Source organism: Vidua macroura, chromosome 6, assembly GCF_024509145.1.
Source record: "Vidua macroura isolate BioBank_ID:100142 chromosome 6, ASM2450914v1, whole genome shotgun sequence".
Classification (NCBI taxonomy): domain Eukaryota; kingdom Metazoa; phylum Chordata; class Aves; order Passeriformes; family Viduidae; genus Vidua; species Vidua macroura.
This window is the reverse complement of record NC_071576.1, coordinates 10,056,358-10,074,617: the sequence shown is the minus strand read 5'-3', so window position 1 is coordinate 10,074,617 and position 18,260 is coordinate 10,056,358. Positions and strand designations below refer to the sequence as shown.

The 18,260-nt window shown below is 37.7% G+C and overlaps 1 protein-coding gene across 12 annotated transcripts in view; it reads left to right on the top strand.

Annotated features, from left to right (window-relative positions):
* The window catches only part of MARK3 (microtubule affinity regulating kinase 3), a 65,669-nt gene that overhangs the window by 30,480 nt on the left and 16,929 nt on the right, over positions 1-18,260 (top strand). For all 12 annotated transcript variants that reach the window (XM_053979246.1, XM_053979241.1, XM_053979243.1 and 9 more), the window contains 8 exons: positions 4,214-4,270; positions 5,179-5,415; positions 5,512-5,631; positions 6,335-6,434; positions 6,697-6,809; positions 7,551-7,704; positions 9,199-9,416; positions 14,664-14,767. In XM_053979246.1, coding sequence (XP_053835221.1) covers positions 4,214-4,270; positions 5,179-5,415; positions 5,512-5,631; positions 6,335-6,434; positions 6,697-6,809; positions 7,551-7,704; positions 9,199-9,416; positions 14,664-14,767 — 1,103 coding nt within the window. The remainder of the gene's footprint in view (positions 1-4,213; positions 4,271-5,178; positions 5,416-5,511; positions 5,632-6,334; positions 6,435-6,696; positions 6,810-7,550; positions 7,705-9,198; positions 9,417-14,663; positions 14,768-18,260) is intronic.

Sequence of the window (18,260 nt, the reverse complement as noted above, 5' to 3'; positions counted from 1 at the left end):
ACCAAACAAACAAAACATCCCAAAATCAGCTGTAGACTTCATCTCCCCAGAAGTCATTTGTGATTACTGGAGTTATACAGCTTGACAGTAGGGAAAACTTTTCTTATTCTTCAGCAAAGTCTTACATGTCTTTTTGAAGCTGCTGCCTTCACTTTCATATTCTGGTAGGTAGAGAGTTTTCCTTTGTGATTGAAGGTTTTTGGTTTATGCTTCTGTGCTGTGTTGGGAGTAGAAGTGGTGGGATGTGAAACAGTCATTCCCATTCAGCCATCTCTTCTAAATTCCTGGCTGTTGCCTTTGTAATGTCACTTGAAGAGCTTCAGAGTAACTTGAGAGGATTGACTGTTCTCTCTCAGATGTGAATATTGGAAACTTCTGATATTTGCTCTCAGTCCTCAATTTCTTTCGTCAGGAGATAGTGGAAAAAGATCTTGCAGTAATTACATTAAAATTACATGTTTCTTCAACAAATACCTATTTTTTTCTAACAATTTCACTCCCCTTTAAGTAAAAATTTACAGAAACAGGTCAAACATGCTTTACAAGTACACTTAGTGCTTAATTGTATGGGATAATGTGGGTAGTACAGGATATATGTAGCTTCATTTTCAAAAAGAAGTGTGGAGGAAAAGAATTTAAAAGGAAGTTACCTGCTGAGCTGGGTATTTGACCTATAAAGAATTTGGTTTATGTACTCTCAGCCTGATGATTTTTTGAGTTGGTTTGTTGGGGTTTTTTTGGTGGTTGTTTTTTTTTTTTTTTTTTTTTTTGGTTGGTTGGTTTTTTTTTGTGGTTTTTTTTTTTGTGGTTTTTTTTTTTTTTGTTTTGTTTTTGTTTTTTTTTTTTTGTATTTCAGTAGAATAAATGCTGTTTATAAAGATATATAGATGGCTTCACTTGTATGCACTGGAATACATTTTTCAGTTTTTTCATGTAAGTCTGCTGGTGAAGACTGCTGTGCTCTGTCCTCCCCCAACAGCTGATTTCCTGGCTGCTGAGCTCAACCAGTTTTAGAGGACCTTGATCTCAAAGAAGGGAGGTTCTTGAAAACTTCAAAAGCCTCAGTTCCTGGGAAAAATGAGAGAAGCCTAGAAATAGGCAGAGGAGAGAAACTGTAGCACAAGCTGATTGGGCTTAGCTAGAGAGAAAACCATTCATGCTGGATGAAAGTCAGGTAACTTTGATCAGAGCTTGGCATTTTGTTAGATGCTAAAGCTCAGGCTGAGGGACAGTGTCAGAGGAAACAAGGAAACTAGATCTTGCTGGGTTCACAGATCATGAAACTATTCATTTCACCTTACTGTAGTCCTGGAGTAGCTTTGTATTGCTTTTGGGCATTGTTGGAAGAAGAATGCACTCTGCAGACCTTTTATCTGATGCAGTGCAGCTGTTCTCTGTTAGATAGAGACTTATGACATAATAGTCTTCTTTTTTTTTTTTAATTTGTTAACTGTTTTAGCAGACAGTGGCTCTTTCTGAACTGAAGAAACAGTTGTGCCATGGTATTGAGATTAGTTCTTACAATAGGTTGTATTGTATCTTGTTTTCAGATCATGTTTCTTCTTTCAGTAGATGTGACTTCTGGATCAAACACTTGTGTTTTGTCTGAGGAGACACTTCCTCTCTAGCAGGCAAAGAGAAGAATTTGATAAGTCTTCCTTCTTTGCTTGTTAAAGATAAAAAGGAACTATTTTTTAGACCATTTTGTTAAACATATGTAAGGTTTTTAGCAGGAAAATAGAATGTAAAAGACAGTAATCATATTATTTCAGTTGCACTTGACAAGAAACACAGGAGAAGTTACAAAGTCTAAGAATACAACTGTGCTATACAGTTCTCCATTTCAAACTCCTTTTGTGTAGCCATGTGTGAGAAATTCAGATTGAGAATGTTTAGCATTCTTAATGTCACCTTAATTCTTCTTTTCCATTACAGATTTCCAGGCAGTTCTGGTTCAGTTTCATCCTTTTTCCACAGAAAAATCTGATGCAGAGCAGCAAATCCCCATACATTTGTGTGTATTAATACCCTCTCTTTTCTTCAAGCAATAAGATCTGGCCTTCTTCAGTCTTCTCACTGTTTCCCTACTGAAGCAATTTAGAGTTCTTAATGCCGGTAGATGTTAGGACAGATCTTAGAAAATTATAAAATCCACAAAATACATCTTATTGGTGTGTTCCAGTAAAGCAACAGAATGCTCTTAGCAGTGTGGAAGGGGCCTTGAGAGGTCATTCATCCTTTTGTCATTTAATCCTTTTAGAGAATAGTTCTTCTGCCTAGAGAGAACTTCTCCTTCAAAACCTATATTTATACAGATTTTTAAAATCACTCTTTAGAAAAATTTTTCAATGTTCCAGTAGTTACTTCCAGCAAAAAGCTCAGATGCTTTTTCCCCTCTTCACCTGCCAAGTGTCAGAAAATTCCTCACACAAGAAGGTTAAGAAGTGAGGGAGCTGTCAATGGAAACAGTGATGGAAAGTGGAGGACAAGGGTTTCAGTCTGGAGCAGCCATGCTTTGTGCTATTTTTCATTCAGTTATGTTCTTCAATTATTAATGTCCTACACATTTCATTATTTCACTTCACGTGGATTGGACTCACTTCTGCAGTCTCTGTGCCATCCTGTTGCAATGCAGAGGAGTTCAAAAGCATCTCCAAAGGAAGCTACTGATTGATCATCTGCTCAGCCTTCTGCTCTTAGGCAGGCAGAATAAAGCAGTTCAGGAGTGAGTGGTGATGGTGCTGTGTCTCTGCAATCCTGAATAAAGCCTGAGGTGTTTGTCATGCTGTCAGCACTGGAAGCCCCTGCAGGGTGAGCTTGTGACTGGCACTGAGATAATGGTAGCAGAGAGAAAAGGAAGGGAAACCAAAAGAATGGGACAAGTGTTGGCATGGAAGCACTTTGGCAGTTTCAGTAACTGAAAAAGGCTGAACTTGGAGTCTGAAAGAGGGAGCCAGTACATGAAGGAAAAAGCAAAACCAGAAGGAAGGTGTAGGGAATGGAAATAGTATTTCAACTTGCCACCTTCTGCTTTTTAAGGTGACATTCTGCATGTGAGTGATTCAATATTACAGGGCACAAAGATCACTTTGGTGCTTAAGTTTCAAATACAAAACTTACTGGTGCATCAGTTATTTGACCTACCAAGATCCTACCAACACCTTTCATGTGCTCTAAATGCTGAGGGAGAGAACCCTTGCTCCTTTACCAGTACAGGGGATCCTTACACTAAACTGGTGATCTGATCAGGAGTTATTTTCTTGTAACAGTAATGCTACCTCATCTTTCTGCTGGGGAAGCCTTCTTACTCTTGAATGAAGACTGAAAATATATTTATTTAAATGTAGTTACTATTTTTATGTATTTTAAGAAGTATTTCCACTTATTTTAAGAAGTCATAGCACCTGCCTCAATTCTGACCATGCATGCATGACAAAATGCATTTGACTGCATTTGTGGTCGTGTAAGAATAATACTTTATCCGGCTTTTCCATACATGTGAAGTTCTGAAGCAATGCTTATGAAGCAATGTGCTAATGCTCTAAGAAGCAATGTACTATGACACTGCACTCTGTAAACAGCTTATATGCTTTGCTAAATAAAGCAGGCAAAACTTTATGATATTTGGAAATTATCATGGAAGAAATTATTCCATTATGCTTGAGAGACATAAGAGAGTTTTTCCATTGAGCTTGCTATGGTATACAAAATACACTAAACCATATGCACATCTCTGTCAGATGCATAGTTGCTTCTCATGGCATAAATTTTAACAAACAAGCTGTTTCCCAGTAGTTTCTCAAGTAACCAAAGCCCATTTCTTACCCTTTTCTCTCTGGCATGACATGAAAAATCACCTTTGGAGAGGGCCTGGAAAACCTCAGTCAAGGGGGAAAGCTTTTATAGCTGTATACAGTATTGGAATGGAAATACTTCAGTAACCTTTCTGAAAGTCATTGCTTCTACTGGTCTATAATTAGCCCCACAGGAAAAACAAAATCCTCGTTCAAGTATAGGAGAAAGCAAATAGATCAAATAACATTGAAGTTATTCAGCAGCTTTTTCCCAAATATACTGGTCACTGTAGGAATTGGTTATGTAGCTCTGACAGGATAACTTCATGTCAGCTTCAGTAATAAATGTTGAAATCTTTGATAAAAGCTCCTGCTTTTTTGAGATGTCACTTACATAATTTGGCTTGTTTTCTATCCAGATAGTATCTGCAGTGCAGTATTGCCATCAAAAGCATATTGTTCATAGAGATCTCAAGGTGAGTAGGAAAAAGTGTGTGCAGTGTATGTGTGTCAGCTTCTGTACCTGTGGGTGTGACCTTTATTGTTTATAAAATACAGTTTATACTGAGCTTTCTGATTTATTTATTTATTTACCTATGTTATAGCGAGTCTTGAGACATATTTGCAGCTTAGAACCATTTTAAATAAAAGGAAGAGGATTTATAAGGCTTTTAAATGCAAACATTTAAGGGCTGCTGAAAGATAACCTCTCCCCCAGCGGTCACATTCAGATCTGATGCAGGTCAGTGTTAGCTGAGAAATCTTATTTTTGTTTTTTTTTTTAAGTGGTAGTTTGATAGAGATATAACAAGAATTGATGTTGAACAGAATGATTTACCAGTAGTGATAATGAAACTGAAGTATGGCTTCTTTGTAGCTTGGCATGAAACAGCATATCTCTTCTTTAAACTGTGACTTTTATATTAATAGTACTGCTACATAGGTTGTTCAACTTGTCTAGCTTTGTAACTTAAAAAAAGCAAAAAACAATACCACCACTAAAAAAAAGAACACTTGAAAACACTTTAAAGATTATGTTTATTACCAAACTATTGCAAGAATACCACATGCAATCAAGTATGAATAGTGAGGCTATATCTTATTTTCATCTGAATAGATCAAAATGTAAGATACATTTCTGTGGAGAAAAACAGATGGTAACAAGTTTTCAGGCAGTGAAACAGCTCCCATAGTTTGAAGCCATTGTACAGAGATTTTTAAAACAGGATATGCTAATGATTGACTAAAGCACACCTAAAGATCTTGCAAGGAAGAGAATGTTAATGGCTATTTCAGCTTCTTGCCTTTAAGAATGAATAAAAGCAACCAATAGCATTCTAAATCAAGTGTTTTATTCATCTACAAACCATTCTTTCTCTTCCAGGCTGAAAATCTATTGCTAGATGCAGATATGAACATTAAAATAGCTGACTTTGGTTTTAGCAATGAGTTTACAGTTGGAAATAAACTGGACACCTTTTGTGGCAGCCCACCATATGCTGCTCCAGAGCTCTTTCAAGGGAAGAAATATGATGGACCTGAAGTAGATGTTTGGAGTTTAGGTGTTATTCTTTATACTCTTGTGAGTGGATCTCTTCCCTTCGATGGACAGAACTTAAAGGTAGACTATGTTGGACATGTTTAGCTAATATTTTATCTAATATTTTAAGTGACTTGCTGCTTACAACTTACTATCTGTTCTTGTTCTGTTACCAAGGAACTTAGAGAAAGAGTGCTAAGGGGAAAATACAGGATTCCCTTCTACATGTCCACAGACTGTGAAAACCTCCTCAAACGTTTCCTGGTGCTAAACCCAACAAAAAGAGGCACTCTAGAGGTAATTGCACAAATGAGGTGCATCAGAAGGCTCAACATATTTTGCAAACTGCATTTTTGAGCTGTAACTTATTATTTCCATACTGTTCCTGTGCATATTTGGGGTGGGTTTTGGAGGTGGGATTGTTGATGAAAGCACATGACTCTTCAAAGATATTGTTTACTGGGCTTGTAATACACCTGACTCCATTTACTTTCAAAATCAATGTGTCCCTATGCTTTCTATGTCATATAACTTTTCTTGGTGGTGAGCTTGTGGATTTCTGCATTAATGGATGATCCACCACATTGTTTTCCACATTTTCAGTTGTGAACTGGAGGTACTGGCTGTTGTAGTTGACTTTTGCCTGCCTTTTATACCCTCATGGAGGAGTAAAGACCAAAACAGGGCTCCCCTGGACTTCTGTTGGTGGAGCTTGGAATTCCAAGCCATGTCAAAGTTGTCACACTGCTCCTGGTCTGTATTGCAGGCTTTTGGCTCTCAGCTGTGAGCTGGAGTACAGCTGACTGGGCAGAAGCTTGGCTTGATGTGCACAGCTGATTCTCCTCACTGGAGCAAAGCAATAGGTGTTGGAAATGTTCTGGAAAATAAAAACTAGGAAAGACCTTAGTGTTTGTTGCATAAAGAAGTTGTTCTTCTCACAGCTTGTTTTCTCTGCTGCTAAGCGTACTGTACTAACAAACCTTTTTTTTTTTTTTCATAGCAAATTATGAAGGACAGGTGGATAAATGCAGGGCATGAGGAGGATGAACTTAAACCTTTTGTTGAACCAGAACTAGACATCTCGGACCAGAAAAGAATAGGTAATTGAGTACTTTCCAGGACCACAATACTGTTTGCATGATGTGGGAGTGTTTTTGGTTTTTTTCCTCCACCACCACTCTGTATTTGTTTGACATTAGGAAAAAGTAACTAATCCTTTAAAACTGATACTTGATCAGGTTTATGTTCTCAAAATTAATAATTCTGGTTTAATTCTTTAAATGTTCTATCCTTTCTCTTGAACACTCAGCCAGCCTGAACATGAGAGTTTCAGTTACTTACAGAATGTCTGCTTGGTTTTAGATATTATGGTAGGAATGGGATATTCTCAAGAAGAAATTCAAGAATCCCTTAGTAAAATGAAGTATGATGAAATCACAGCTACATACTTACTCCTAGGAAGGAAGTCATCAGAGGTAAGTATCATTCTTAAAACTGCAAAGAAGCAAATCAGAAAGTGTCCTTAGCAAAGTTAGAAGCAGAAATTAAGTCAGTTACTGTAGGCACTGCATTCCTGCACAAAAATCCATTGCACTTAAAAGTCATGTTGTTCTACTCATCAGCAGTCCAAATTAAGCAGATTTGTTCTCACCTGATTTTGAGCCAGTGAACTCTTGCCTTTAGGCTCTCCAGAACTGCCCTGTTTGCTCAGCAGTTTCTGTCCTGGCTAGTCTAGGAGCTCAGGTGAATGTGCCAGCTGTAACTATTTTAAGAGAAGCAAGGAGCAGCAGGACTGACCAACCTGAAAAAGTTCTTGCATTGTAGATTACCTTTCCATACAATGCTGAGAGGGCTCAGCATCAGTAAGCTGCTCTTGGTTCCTCTGCTGGAGGAGTTGGTTTGGTGGCCTCTACAAAGTGTATCCTCTCTTCCTGTTAAAATCTTGGAGAACTCTAAAGGGAGAGTTCTGAAAGGACAAATGGGTTTTCTTTACTGATTATCCTTTGAGGAGCTGCAAATTCCACTGAGTTTTACTTATGACAGTTGTACAACAGCCCTAAAGAAGGTGGGACCTCTAAGCAAGTGCCCATGCCATCAGTAATTTCCCATGTAGCAGAGCCATCTTCCACCTCCCTGTTCCTGCTCCCAGAATGTGGTGCATGTTTTAATTCGTTTTGTCTGAACTTTTTGTTTTAATACTCTCGTTTGTATTGTAGTTGGATGCAAGTGATTCAAGCTCCAGCAGCAATCTTTCACTTGCCAAAGTTAGGCCAAGTAGTGATCTTAACAATAGCACTGGACAATCTCCTCATCACAAAGTTCAGAGAAGCATATCTTCTAGCCAGAAGCAGCGGCGGTACAGTGATCACGGTGAGCATTTCTCATTTTCAGTCTTGCAGAGTACAGTGACTTCAGTGCTGCTCTGTTTCTGGATTTGCCTCCATCCCCCAAGTGTAAGGAGCATGACAACAGCATAGTTCACAGCACGGTTAAATATTTTAGTGAATAACTGGTTTTTAAAATTGGTTTTGTTAAAAAGCCTTCAAAAGAGCTTTTAGAGGAACACTGAATACACCAACTTAATTCTCTTGTTCTGCCTTGTGTTGTCCCTTATATTCCTGACTGTGCTGGCAAAGTCTTGTTACACAAATTGAAGAGAATGTTGCAACCCCCTTTTTCATGAAAAGCACAGCACTCCTCCCCCATGCTCTTGTATGTCTGTTCAGCTTTTGTTTTCTTTTGACACTAGTAGGTCAGCTTGTGTCTAAAACTTGAAGAAATGTCAGTTTGCCAATATTTCTGGTTTCCTGTTTCCTGAGGGTAGTGTCACTTGGTTGTCCCTCAGGAATTCAATTTCTAAAGAACAATGACTCTGACAAACTTAAAACTCTTCTGCTTAATGAGAGTGCAATATAGTAGATTAGAATTTTCTAAATGTCTTAAACTTACTCCTGCTCAGACACTTAACTCATGAAAGGAATCCCAGTTTAGGCCTACATTCTCTGTATTCAGAGGTTGCTTTCCTTGGGGAGTCTTGGGGATGCCAATTATGGGGGTTTTGATAATTGTAAAATATGTTTTAGCTACATATTATATATTTATATGTTTATGTATTTCGTTTATGTATTTATATGTTTATGTATTCTTTATATGTGGGTATACGCATACATACACTTTTAGATTAATTCTTAATTAAAACATTTAACTAAGAAGTTGATGTAATTTGATGTAAGCTCTTCAGAGGTGTGAGATGTCAGAAAACACCATCCTGACCCACCCCCACAGGCTTTGCCCAGTGTCCAGGAGGCTGTTACAGCAACAGGGAGCTTGGCACTGTTGAAGGGGCTTCCTGATTCTCAGGTGTCAGAGCAGTTGTCTGTTCCTGGCACACGTGGGGAGGCTGGTGGTGAACCAGTGCCTGTGCCATCAGTGCTGCTGGTGCCCCAGGGCTGTGTCACCACCTGCCTGTCTCAGGAAATTGGCTTGAACAGCTCGTGGCAGCACTGTGCTAATGAGGGATGGTCTGGTTTGAATGAGTCAGTTACTTGTTAAGTGTCTTTAAGATGTCTCTAAAATGGAGCAAGCCAAAGTTTCTAGCAAGCCAAATGAGAAACCTTAATGAAATTCCTGGAACTTTAATGGAAATCAAGTTATACCTTCACCTTACAAGGTTTTTGTTTTTCACAATATTCCACTGTTGCCTGAAATACATCTATATCAATAATTTAATTATGTTTTTGCAACTCTGGTTCCCAGTGTTAACTATGTTGGTTCTCATGTGTGAATATATTTCCATTGTGATAAAAAATAGTTACTGAACTTCCGAGAAGAAAAATCCTTTTCCTGTTTCTTTTGTTTGTTAAGCTGGACCATCCATCCCCTCAGTAGTGGCATATCCTAAAAGAAGCCAGACTAGTACTACAGACAGTGACCTCAAAGAGGAAGGAATTCAGTCAAGAAAATCCAGCAGTAGTGCTGTTGCAGGAAGAGGAATTGCACCAGCTAGCCCAATGCTTGGAAATGCCAGCAATCCCAATAAGGCTGATATTCCTGAACGTAAGAAAAGTTCAGCTGTCCCTAGTGTAAGTAGAAATGTTTATTTATCAAAACCATTAATTTTTTGAGGCAAAAAAAATGTTAAACTTGTGATTTCGGTGGTGTTGATTTTACTTTTCATTTATCAAGAGTAAATGTAGGCATTTTTTCCCTTGCAGTGTCAGCTATTCACATTACCTCTTAATAGTCTTGAAGTAGTCAGTATTCATAATTAGCATTTGTAGCTCTTGGTAAACAGACATGATTTGGGTATTAAAAAAAAGTAAAACCATAAAAAGCTAGTTATGTTACTCCTGATATCACCAACCACTCCTCTGTGGCCTCTGTACATAAGAATGAAATCTCTATTTTTGTTATCCTGTTTTATAGTTTCATGTGTATAAGGAGCCACCTAATCTTTGTCCTCAAACATTACAATTTTAAGTCATAATTATGTTGTTAAGATTATCAAAGAAATGTACTTCTAAAAACCCTTCAAATATGTATTTCAGCCTGTATTCAAAAGGAGTGTGCCTGGCTTTTGTCCTTGTGGGCTTCCTCCACCTGCCTCTAAACCACAACAACAACAAAAAAAAAAACATTTAAAGGAGCAAAAGTAGTGAATGTTCATGGTTTAGCAACAGGCATTGTGCCAAAAGAAAGAAAATCCTTTGTTCACTTTGGCTTTAACCTGTGTTCTCTGTGGTTCCTCCCTCAAAAAATCTGTTTTCACATAATGCTTCAGTCATGTAACATTTCTAAAACTTCCTTCTTTTCAGAAGAAAAAATTCTCAGTCCTTTTGTTCAATTTGTTCAACTTGCAACAGAACTTTTTTTTTTTTTTAACTTAACTCATCCCACAAGGCTGTCATAGTTCTTTGGTCATATAAATAATTAGCACCATTACTTACAACAAATGAGAACATTACTTCCTGAGCTGCAGGACAGTCTGGAGCAAAAGAAGTGAAATGAAACTTGTTTTAATTTATTGGCCCTGTATTGTCAGTGGCTAGTAGTGACTTGGCTCGAGGATATCAGCCCAAGAGTTTCCTTGGAAAAACACATCTTCTACTATAACAGCTGTTATTCATAAATGTGAACAAGAACTCAAGATTTTGGGGGACTCTTTTTTTATTTTTGTGGTCCTTCACAGTTTCCCTTTGTTCTTGATCAGTCCAGAAACCATTCAGATTTGGTTTTCTCTTAAAAGAAAGTTCTTAGCTATTGAATCTCAAAATGGTAGGATAATCAAATCAGTTTTGTCCTACATTGGACTTCACTTGGTATTGTATGGTGCCTTATTCCAAAGATTTGTGTCACAGTTACAACATACTTTGCATTCAGTATCTTTTCATCTGCTGTTCTGTGCCACTTCCAAATACTGGGGATTTATTCCAGTAGCTTATTTCAAATTTCTTACTACTGTACCTGAAATAAAATTTCAGCTCATAACCATATGATGCTTCCCTGACTCAGTGTGCACCTGGTCCAGCAGATCTTTTACTAGCAGTGATACCAGGTGGTGAACAGGAAATCAGATTTTTGTTGTTACTCAATAATTAGTGTTTAAAATTGTCTCTCTTTACAGCTCTTCACACCAGACAGTTCAAACTCTTTTTTTTTTTTTCTTTCCTTTTTCTCTCCCCTGCAAAAGACTGCAAAGATGAAACTTTGGCTTTCTGGTTGTTGGGAATGAAGGGAAGCATTGAGTTTCTATTCATTTTCTGCAGCATTTCTGTTTCTTACAGTGTTGGCATGCATCTAGAAGGAAAAAAAAAAAATAGGAGTTACCATATTGTCCTGAGTTTGAAAAAAGTTTGAGGTGAAGAAAGTTTCTGTTTTACTGAGCACTGAAGTCCTGAAATCTGTAATATGATGAAAAAGCACTGAAGAGATGGAAAAATACCCTATAAAAACAATTAATATTTTGACAGAACAGCAAAAGCAGTAGAGCCAGTCCTTGCTGGAGACCCTTAGTCAGATGTGTGTTACTGTTATTGAGTAACAAAGAGTAAAAGCCTGCACTTAAGGATAAGAGTTGTGCTTGGAGAGCAGATAGCTGAGTCTGGGACTGGAGTGAGGGGCTCCAAGCTGTACTTCTAAAGTTGACAGAGCGTTTAAATTCTTGTAAACAAAATTGTTCTGCAAGCTGAACAAGTACACATCAAAAATCTTCAAGCTATTTGGGCAAATACCAAATTAATAATGAAAACCTGCTACAGACATGGGAAAGTTAGCAGGAGCTGGTATATCTGTGTTTTAATAATTCCTTGTTTGTTTCTTAGAGCTTGTTTGTTTCTTAGAGCTGTGGATTTTTTCCTCAATGCTGTAATAAAGCTGTCCCAGAACCCTTACAATAGCTTTGAGAAAACTGGACTAGGTGGTACATTTGAACAGTCATCCAGGACCAAATACCACAGTAGTGCTCTTAACTAAATAGATTGGCTCAGTGTTTTAAGTCAGAAGTTTTTTATGAAAGTTTTTCATCAGTCCTTGCCTTGGTGTCTCCTAATGGGAACTAGCCTGCCTGAGCAGTGCACACAAGACTCTCTCTAGGAAAAGAGGAGGACTCTGTACCACAAATTCATCCTTTGCGCTGCGATTGGACCTTGTGCATGTGCTCACAAGTCTCAACATGTGCTGTGCTGTGTCAGCTCCTCCTGCAGAGGATGAACTGCCATGAAGATGAACTTAGGCAGCTAACCCTGACCCTGGGAGCTGTTCCATCAGGGAATGAGGTGCTGCTCACACCAGTTTCCAGTGCTGTGCACCTGTGCTATTTAGTCATGTCCAGAGATTAACAGTCTGTAGATTGGCTGAACAAAAAGTCACAGCTGAAGAGCTTCCTTGATGAATTGTGAAAGGTCATACACTAGAAAGTGTAAAGGCCCCAATACCAAGACTATTCTTGCTGAAACTGAAATTTGAAACCTTGAAGTACTTAATCTCTTCCTCTGACCTCTGAAATCTGAGTCAAACAGGAAAAAAATGTATACTGATGCTTCCATCTTTGCATTTCAGAATGAGTTGGGAGAGTGTGTCCTTGCAGTCCTCTCATTTCAGATATGAATACCAAAACTTGTCTGCTCCCACACACGAAAATGCATAGTCTTAAAAGTCTGGTCCAGCACAGAGATTGCAGTCTTGTCTTTCCAGATGTGCCACATGACAATACATTGTAATGTTATGTGTTGTTTTCTCAAGGGAAACCAATATTGCATGTTCAAAGGGAGCAGGTGGAAAGGAAGCCACTGATTATTGTGCTTATTTCCCACCAGAAGACCAGTGTTGGATATTTTAGGAGCTTCATCCTCTAGTGTGTTCAGAACACAGAACAAAATGACCTGCAAACACTAATAAGCAATATTTCACTGGTTTGTGAAGCCTCCATAAAGTGTCCTGCACAGTGTGACCTCCCAAGAGCAGATAAACAAAAACTCACTGTAGGTGCACAGCTTTCACTGCTGGCATGCTTAGAAAGAGAGAGCAGTTTATACAGTGATAAATGTCAAAGTGGAAGAATTGGTGGTGGGTTTTTTTTAAATAAATAAATGTATATGAAGTCAAGGGATGTATAAGGAATAAAGTACAAGGAAAGGGCCAGGAAGGCTTCTGCTGATGCTTGGCACATGCTTATCCCTAAGGAATATCTAGTGAAGAATACTTGAGAACCCTGCAGACAGCTGCATGCATCTTACAATTTAATTAATTGTTCTGTCCATCTAACATATCCTATGTCTTTGTACTTTTTAACACCAGGAGGCTGTGCACTTCACTGTTGAATTTTAATTTGTACATTTGTGTAAAAAGATGTGTAACAAACAGGTCAGCAGTCTCTTAGACAAGATGGCTTCAAGGTTAAATAGCTCAGGGAATGTATTGCTTGAGACTCCCTAGATAGCAGATATTTTGCCTTAAGGCGCTGGAGGATCTTTTGGTATTGAGAATACTCCACTTTAACAGTTTTATTTCAGGTTTGGAAACAAAAAAGGTTTGGCTACTCTGCTTTTGTGCTTGAACTAGTTTTTCCTTTCTTTTTTTTTAATCCTTCTTGCCATGATTCTCTCCTGTGACCGTTTATGCGAAACCTTTTCTTAATGCTATTTTTAAAATCCACTGAGTTTCCCTTGTCTGCCATAGCATAATTCTTCAAAGAACTCCAAAAGGTTAGTTGAGCATGAAGTCCCCTGCCTGATTCTTAGTGGCCCTCCTTACTCAACATGTGCTTATCCAGGTGCTGACCAGTCATTCCCTTAAGCTGACCTCCAAGACTTTCCCCAGCAGTGATGTTTGAAGTTGATAGCCTTTTTTGCTTCCTGCTTTGCCCCGTGATCCTTTTCTTTAAAGAAAACTTTTAAAGGTTTTTTTTTCTACTTTTTCAACCATTTGCAGTTTCCTGTGTTTTGTTCTTGGGGTGGGGAGAGAAAAATACAAAGGCTTGCCAGCTTTTACTTCCTCTACGACCTGGGGGTGCATGTTTGTCTGGACCACCCTGCTTTTCCTACAGTAATTGTATCTAACTTTCTATAATTCTGTTATCTGTGAATTACCTATAGCTTCTCAGTCGTTCCTGGAAAATTGACCGCCAACTTGGGCATATCTCCACCCTCTTTCTCTGTAAAGACAGAGGCAAAGTAATTCTATTTCTTTTCTCCCCTCTAAAGTAAGGTCTGTAGTTTAAGTCCCCCTGGTTCTCTTGTCCTCAATGTATTATGCTTGTATTGAAATGTGTATTTTAAAAAATGTCTTACTAAAATTCTCTGCAGTTTGTCTCTTATTCTTCCCTGTTTTCAAAACCTGTCTACTGTTTCATAGTATCTTAATATTTAAAAGTCCATGTTTACCTTCCCATTGAATTTTACCACATTTGTTTGTTAAGTCTTTGCTTTTCCTATCTTGTTTAAGGGTATGATTTTAACTTAAAGGAAAATTCTCCAAGCTACAAGTGGTAAAGTATTTCAAAAATAGGCTATAAAGACACAGGCTATGCCAATGTAGAAGAATGTTGTATATACTCAGAATTTGTAATTCAGAACATTTGTAATTAAAAACTTTAAGGAATATTAATTTTGAGGCATCAATTTGAAATACAAGAACAACTTGTTAGAATTATTTTTTCTGATTGCAGTGTTCTTTACAAATACTAGATGGAGTTTGTATATTAAGTTATTTAATTATTGTAAGTTTTAGAGCTGTGTAGAACTAGCATTAAGTAAAAAGCCTTCAATTATATGCAGACTTACCTCCGAAAAGCCTTCTGTGGGGAATAACAAACCTATGTTTTTTAATTGTAGAATAATACTACCCCTGGAGCAATGACGCGGCGCAACACATATGTTTGTAGTGAAAGAACCACTGCTGATAGGCATTCAGTGATACAAAATGGCAAGGAGAACAGGTATATGAAATGTCTTCCTATGGTGTATGTCACTTGTCTTCACCTTTCCAAAAAAATTCTCATGTCTAATTTAAAAATAAGTGATATTCTAATGAAATTCATAATGAAAGGTGAGTACAGATCCTTGGTTATGGAGTGCCTGTAAGTATGCTGGGGCTTGGGGTTTTTTCCTATATTTAATTTTATAATCTTTAAACCTAGAATTTAAAAGGAAGTTTCTGATTTTTGGTTAAATGCATGAAATATTTGTAGCAGCCTTCATCTTAAATCTGTTGTGAACTCTTGTGGCCAATCAGCATATGCTTGCAGAAGAGCCTTGTTCAGTGTCAGACTACAAAGTCCATCCCTCTTGAGCCATTCTCTTTTTATATTTCACTCTAACTCTGCTTCACTGGGATTAGTTGAAATACCATTTTTGCTATAAAGTCTCAGGGAGAAGGTAATTTTTTCTGAGCAAAGATGAAATGGTGATCCACCATTAGTAACAGTGGACTAAGAGTGTTCCTTGCTGATAATACTGTGGCAGTCTAATTGTTTCCCAGGATTTACAGAACTCAGCTGCTTCCCTCCTCAGGGTATCTCCATATTCTGAGTGAAAACAGTCAGAGAAATAACAAATTTCTTTTTAATTTACTGAATGAAAGCTTGAGTAGAGCATGCAGTGGAACTGGAGCTAACAACTGTATGTGTTGGCACTGTGGTCACATCTACTGCCATCCTGTGTAGACTCAGGAGGGCTGTCAGAAATAATATTACAGTGAACATAGATATCAGGTACAGAGTAGCAGTTGAGAGGAAAATCACCAAATTTCCTGGCTGGCTGAGGTATTTTAATTTCCAGCCCTTCTTGTCAGAATTTTACTGCTGTCAAAAGATGGTAACAATTAAGTAGTTAACCCTTGCCAGGAGAACACTCAGATAGCTGGTACTTAAATAATGTGTACCCCTCTACTATGCTTCCCAATTTTCTCCACCCCTTCCTAATATTATGCTATTTTGTAAAGGGTGGGAAGAAAATACCTATTTTCTAACTTGTGTTTTTGCACAAATTTTTTTCCCTCCTTTTGGCAGCTGATGAGGAATTGTGATGTAGAATGGAAAGCCTGTCTATTCCCTGTTTGATTCCTGGAACCTAGGGATAAAGAACATGATTTTGACCCTGTCTCTTCCTCCTAGCTTTCTGCAAATGGAAAGTGATTAAGGAAAGAGTCAAATATAAGTTTGAAGACTGCTAAAAGTGTAGTTGGCCAGCTGGGCCTGCAGTCACCTGTCTTGTGAAGTACAGCACAGCTCTTTGGTACTGTCCCTTAGTGTGTCTGTCTCAGCCTTCACTGGTTACTCCTTGTTAATGTTACCAAGTTGTTTAGGTTAAAGCTCACCATCCTTTCTCTGATTTGATATGTTAATAGCTTTTTTTCTTTCCAAACACTCTTTGAAAAAATGGAATCTTTCTGTCCATAATAGTTTTGATAATTTTTTATTACTGCATAACTTGGTTTAATACAATTTTTGTTCATCCTTAAACTAATATCTTGCCTACAATTTCTTTATTACGTTTTTAAAAGCTACTAGATACTGTTTACTAGGAATTTAAATGTTCCCTTAATTTGGGAGTAAGTTAATACTCATAAAGAACTATCTTTTGAAGTAATTTTATTTCCCCAGCTTTGAGTTTCTCAAGAAACTGATGTTTTTCTGGTTTGTCACACATAGACCTTAAACTCAAAGTTAAGACTGAGTAGCACTTGACAACTATATTAGTTGTGGTTTATATTCATAATTGGTACCCATGTGTAATTTGCCTTTTATTGTCAATATGATATTTAAACATAATTTGCTTTTTCTACAAACTAGCCTTATTTGGGTCATTTGAAATGTCTGAAAATTTATATTTGCACAGGTAAAAAATGTCTTTATAGCTTTTATCATGCATTTTTTGATTACTACATTCATTACTTTTTATAGAGGGTCAAAAAGAGAAAAGATAATGAGAATACATTGCTAATTGTATTACAGTTGGAGACCTTTCATTGTCTGAAATACTTCAATACTAAACTGCATGTTCATTTTGGCACAGTTTCAGGATTACTGTGATTTGGCACAGAATTCAGAATTTACATCTGAATGTATTTTGTTGCTGTAACTGGATAAAGCGTTGACTGGTCACATAAAATGCAGGGACCTTTAATGCAGGAAAAATCAACATGGTGACTGATGGGACTGGCTCTTCAGAATTAATCTTTAATGTTACTGTACTCTCAGCTTGGCAGAAAGTAACTCTAGAAACTTGTTCTTTTTTCTTCTGTAAAGCAAGATCTGAAGTTGAACCTGCGCTTTGTACATAACCAAGGATTAGTTAAAAATTACTTCTATGCTTTTGAAATGTCTGTTGGTGGCAAATGTTACAAGCTAGAGCAATTGCTGTAATTGGTTTATTACAGATTAGATTTTAGATTTTCCATAGCTACTCAGATACTGACTGTGACTCAGTGAAAACCTGTGAGACTTGCCATAAAAGGCAAGATGCACACATTTAAAATCTCTATTTTTCTTCTGTAGAGAAAGCGTTAAAACATTGCTTGTTCTGCTTTTATCTTGCACATTGAATTCTGAGAAGGCACTATTTCTGAAAGTATGGAGACTTTAAAGAATCAATAGTCAGTAAGTCTGATGTTGAAGAGAGTAATCTTGAAGACCCATGCCAGACTGGTAGAAGCAAAGAATTCTGAGTCTCTCATCTCTGCTTTAACACATTGTGTGGCTGACACAGGCATTCTGCTGGAGACAACTCTGTTGGCTTTCCTCCAAAGCCTGAGCATTAATTAACACACTTGGGGACTCATGAAACACTCTTCATAATGATAGGCAATTGCTTTAAATCATTTGTAACACAAATGATTTACAACAGCTTCAGATTTTTAATAAGCCTTGGCAGTAATTGGTGAATGTTAGTTCACGGTTCCTGTGTTCCCAGGCCAGTAATCCAAAGAAGCTGATTTCTAGCAAAGCATCAGAGGAGGAGAAGGTCCTTTATTGACACCTTTAGATGTCACATCTTTGGAGGCAGGTGACTAAAAACTTGGGTCCTGTGTTGTAAAACTAGATTCTTTTATCTTTTGTAGTAAATAGAGAGGAAATGAGCTGGAAGAGCTTGAGATACTAGTGACCAATTTTGTGACTTCAGGGTATTAGTTTTGAGATGAATGTTCATTTTCTGAAAATTCCTTAAAACCCTGGGGTAATGTAAATGCTGGGCCTGTGTTGAAGGCTTCATTGTAAGTAGTGCTTGTATCTGTCATCCTGATGGATTATGCATTGTTGAGATGCATGCATGACTCAAATGAAGTTTTTCAGATCCCGCAAAGGTAAAATCAAACCAAAACCAAGTATGTTTTGCTAAGCATTTTAGCTAGCAGTTCAGATGTCTGAGCTGTGTGGTGTTTTGCACTGGTGCTTTGGCAGCCAAGCCTGAAAAGTGGAGGAGCTGACACTT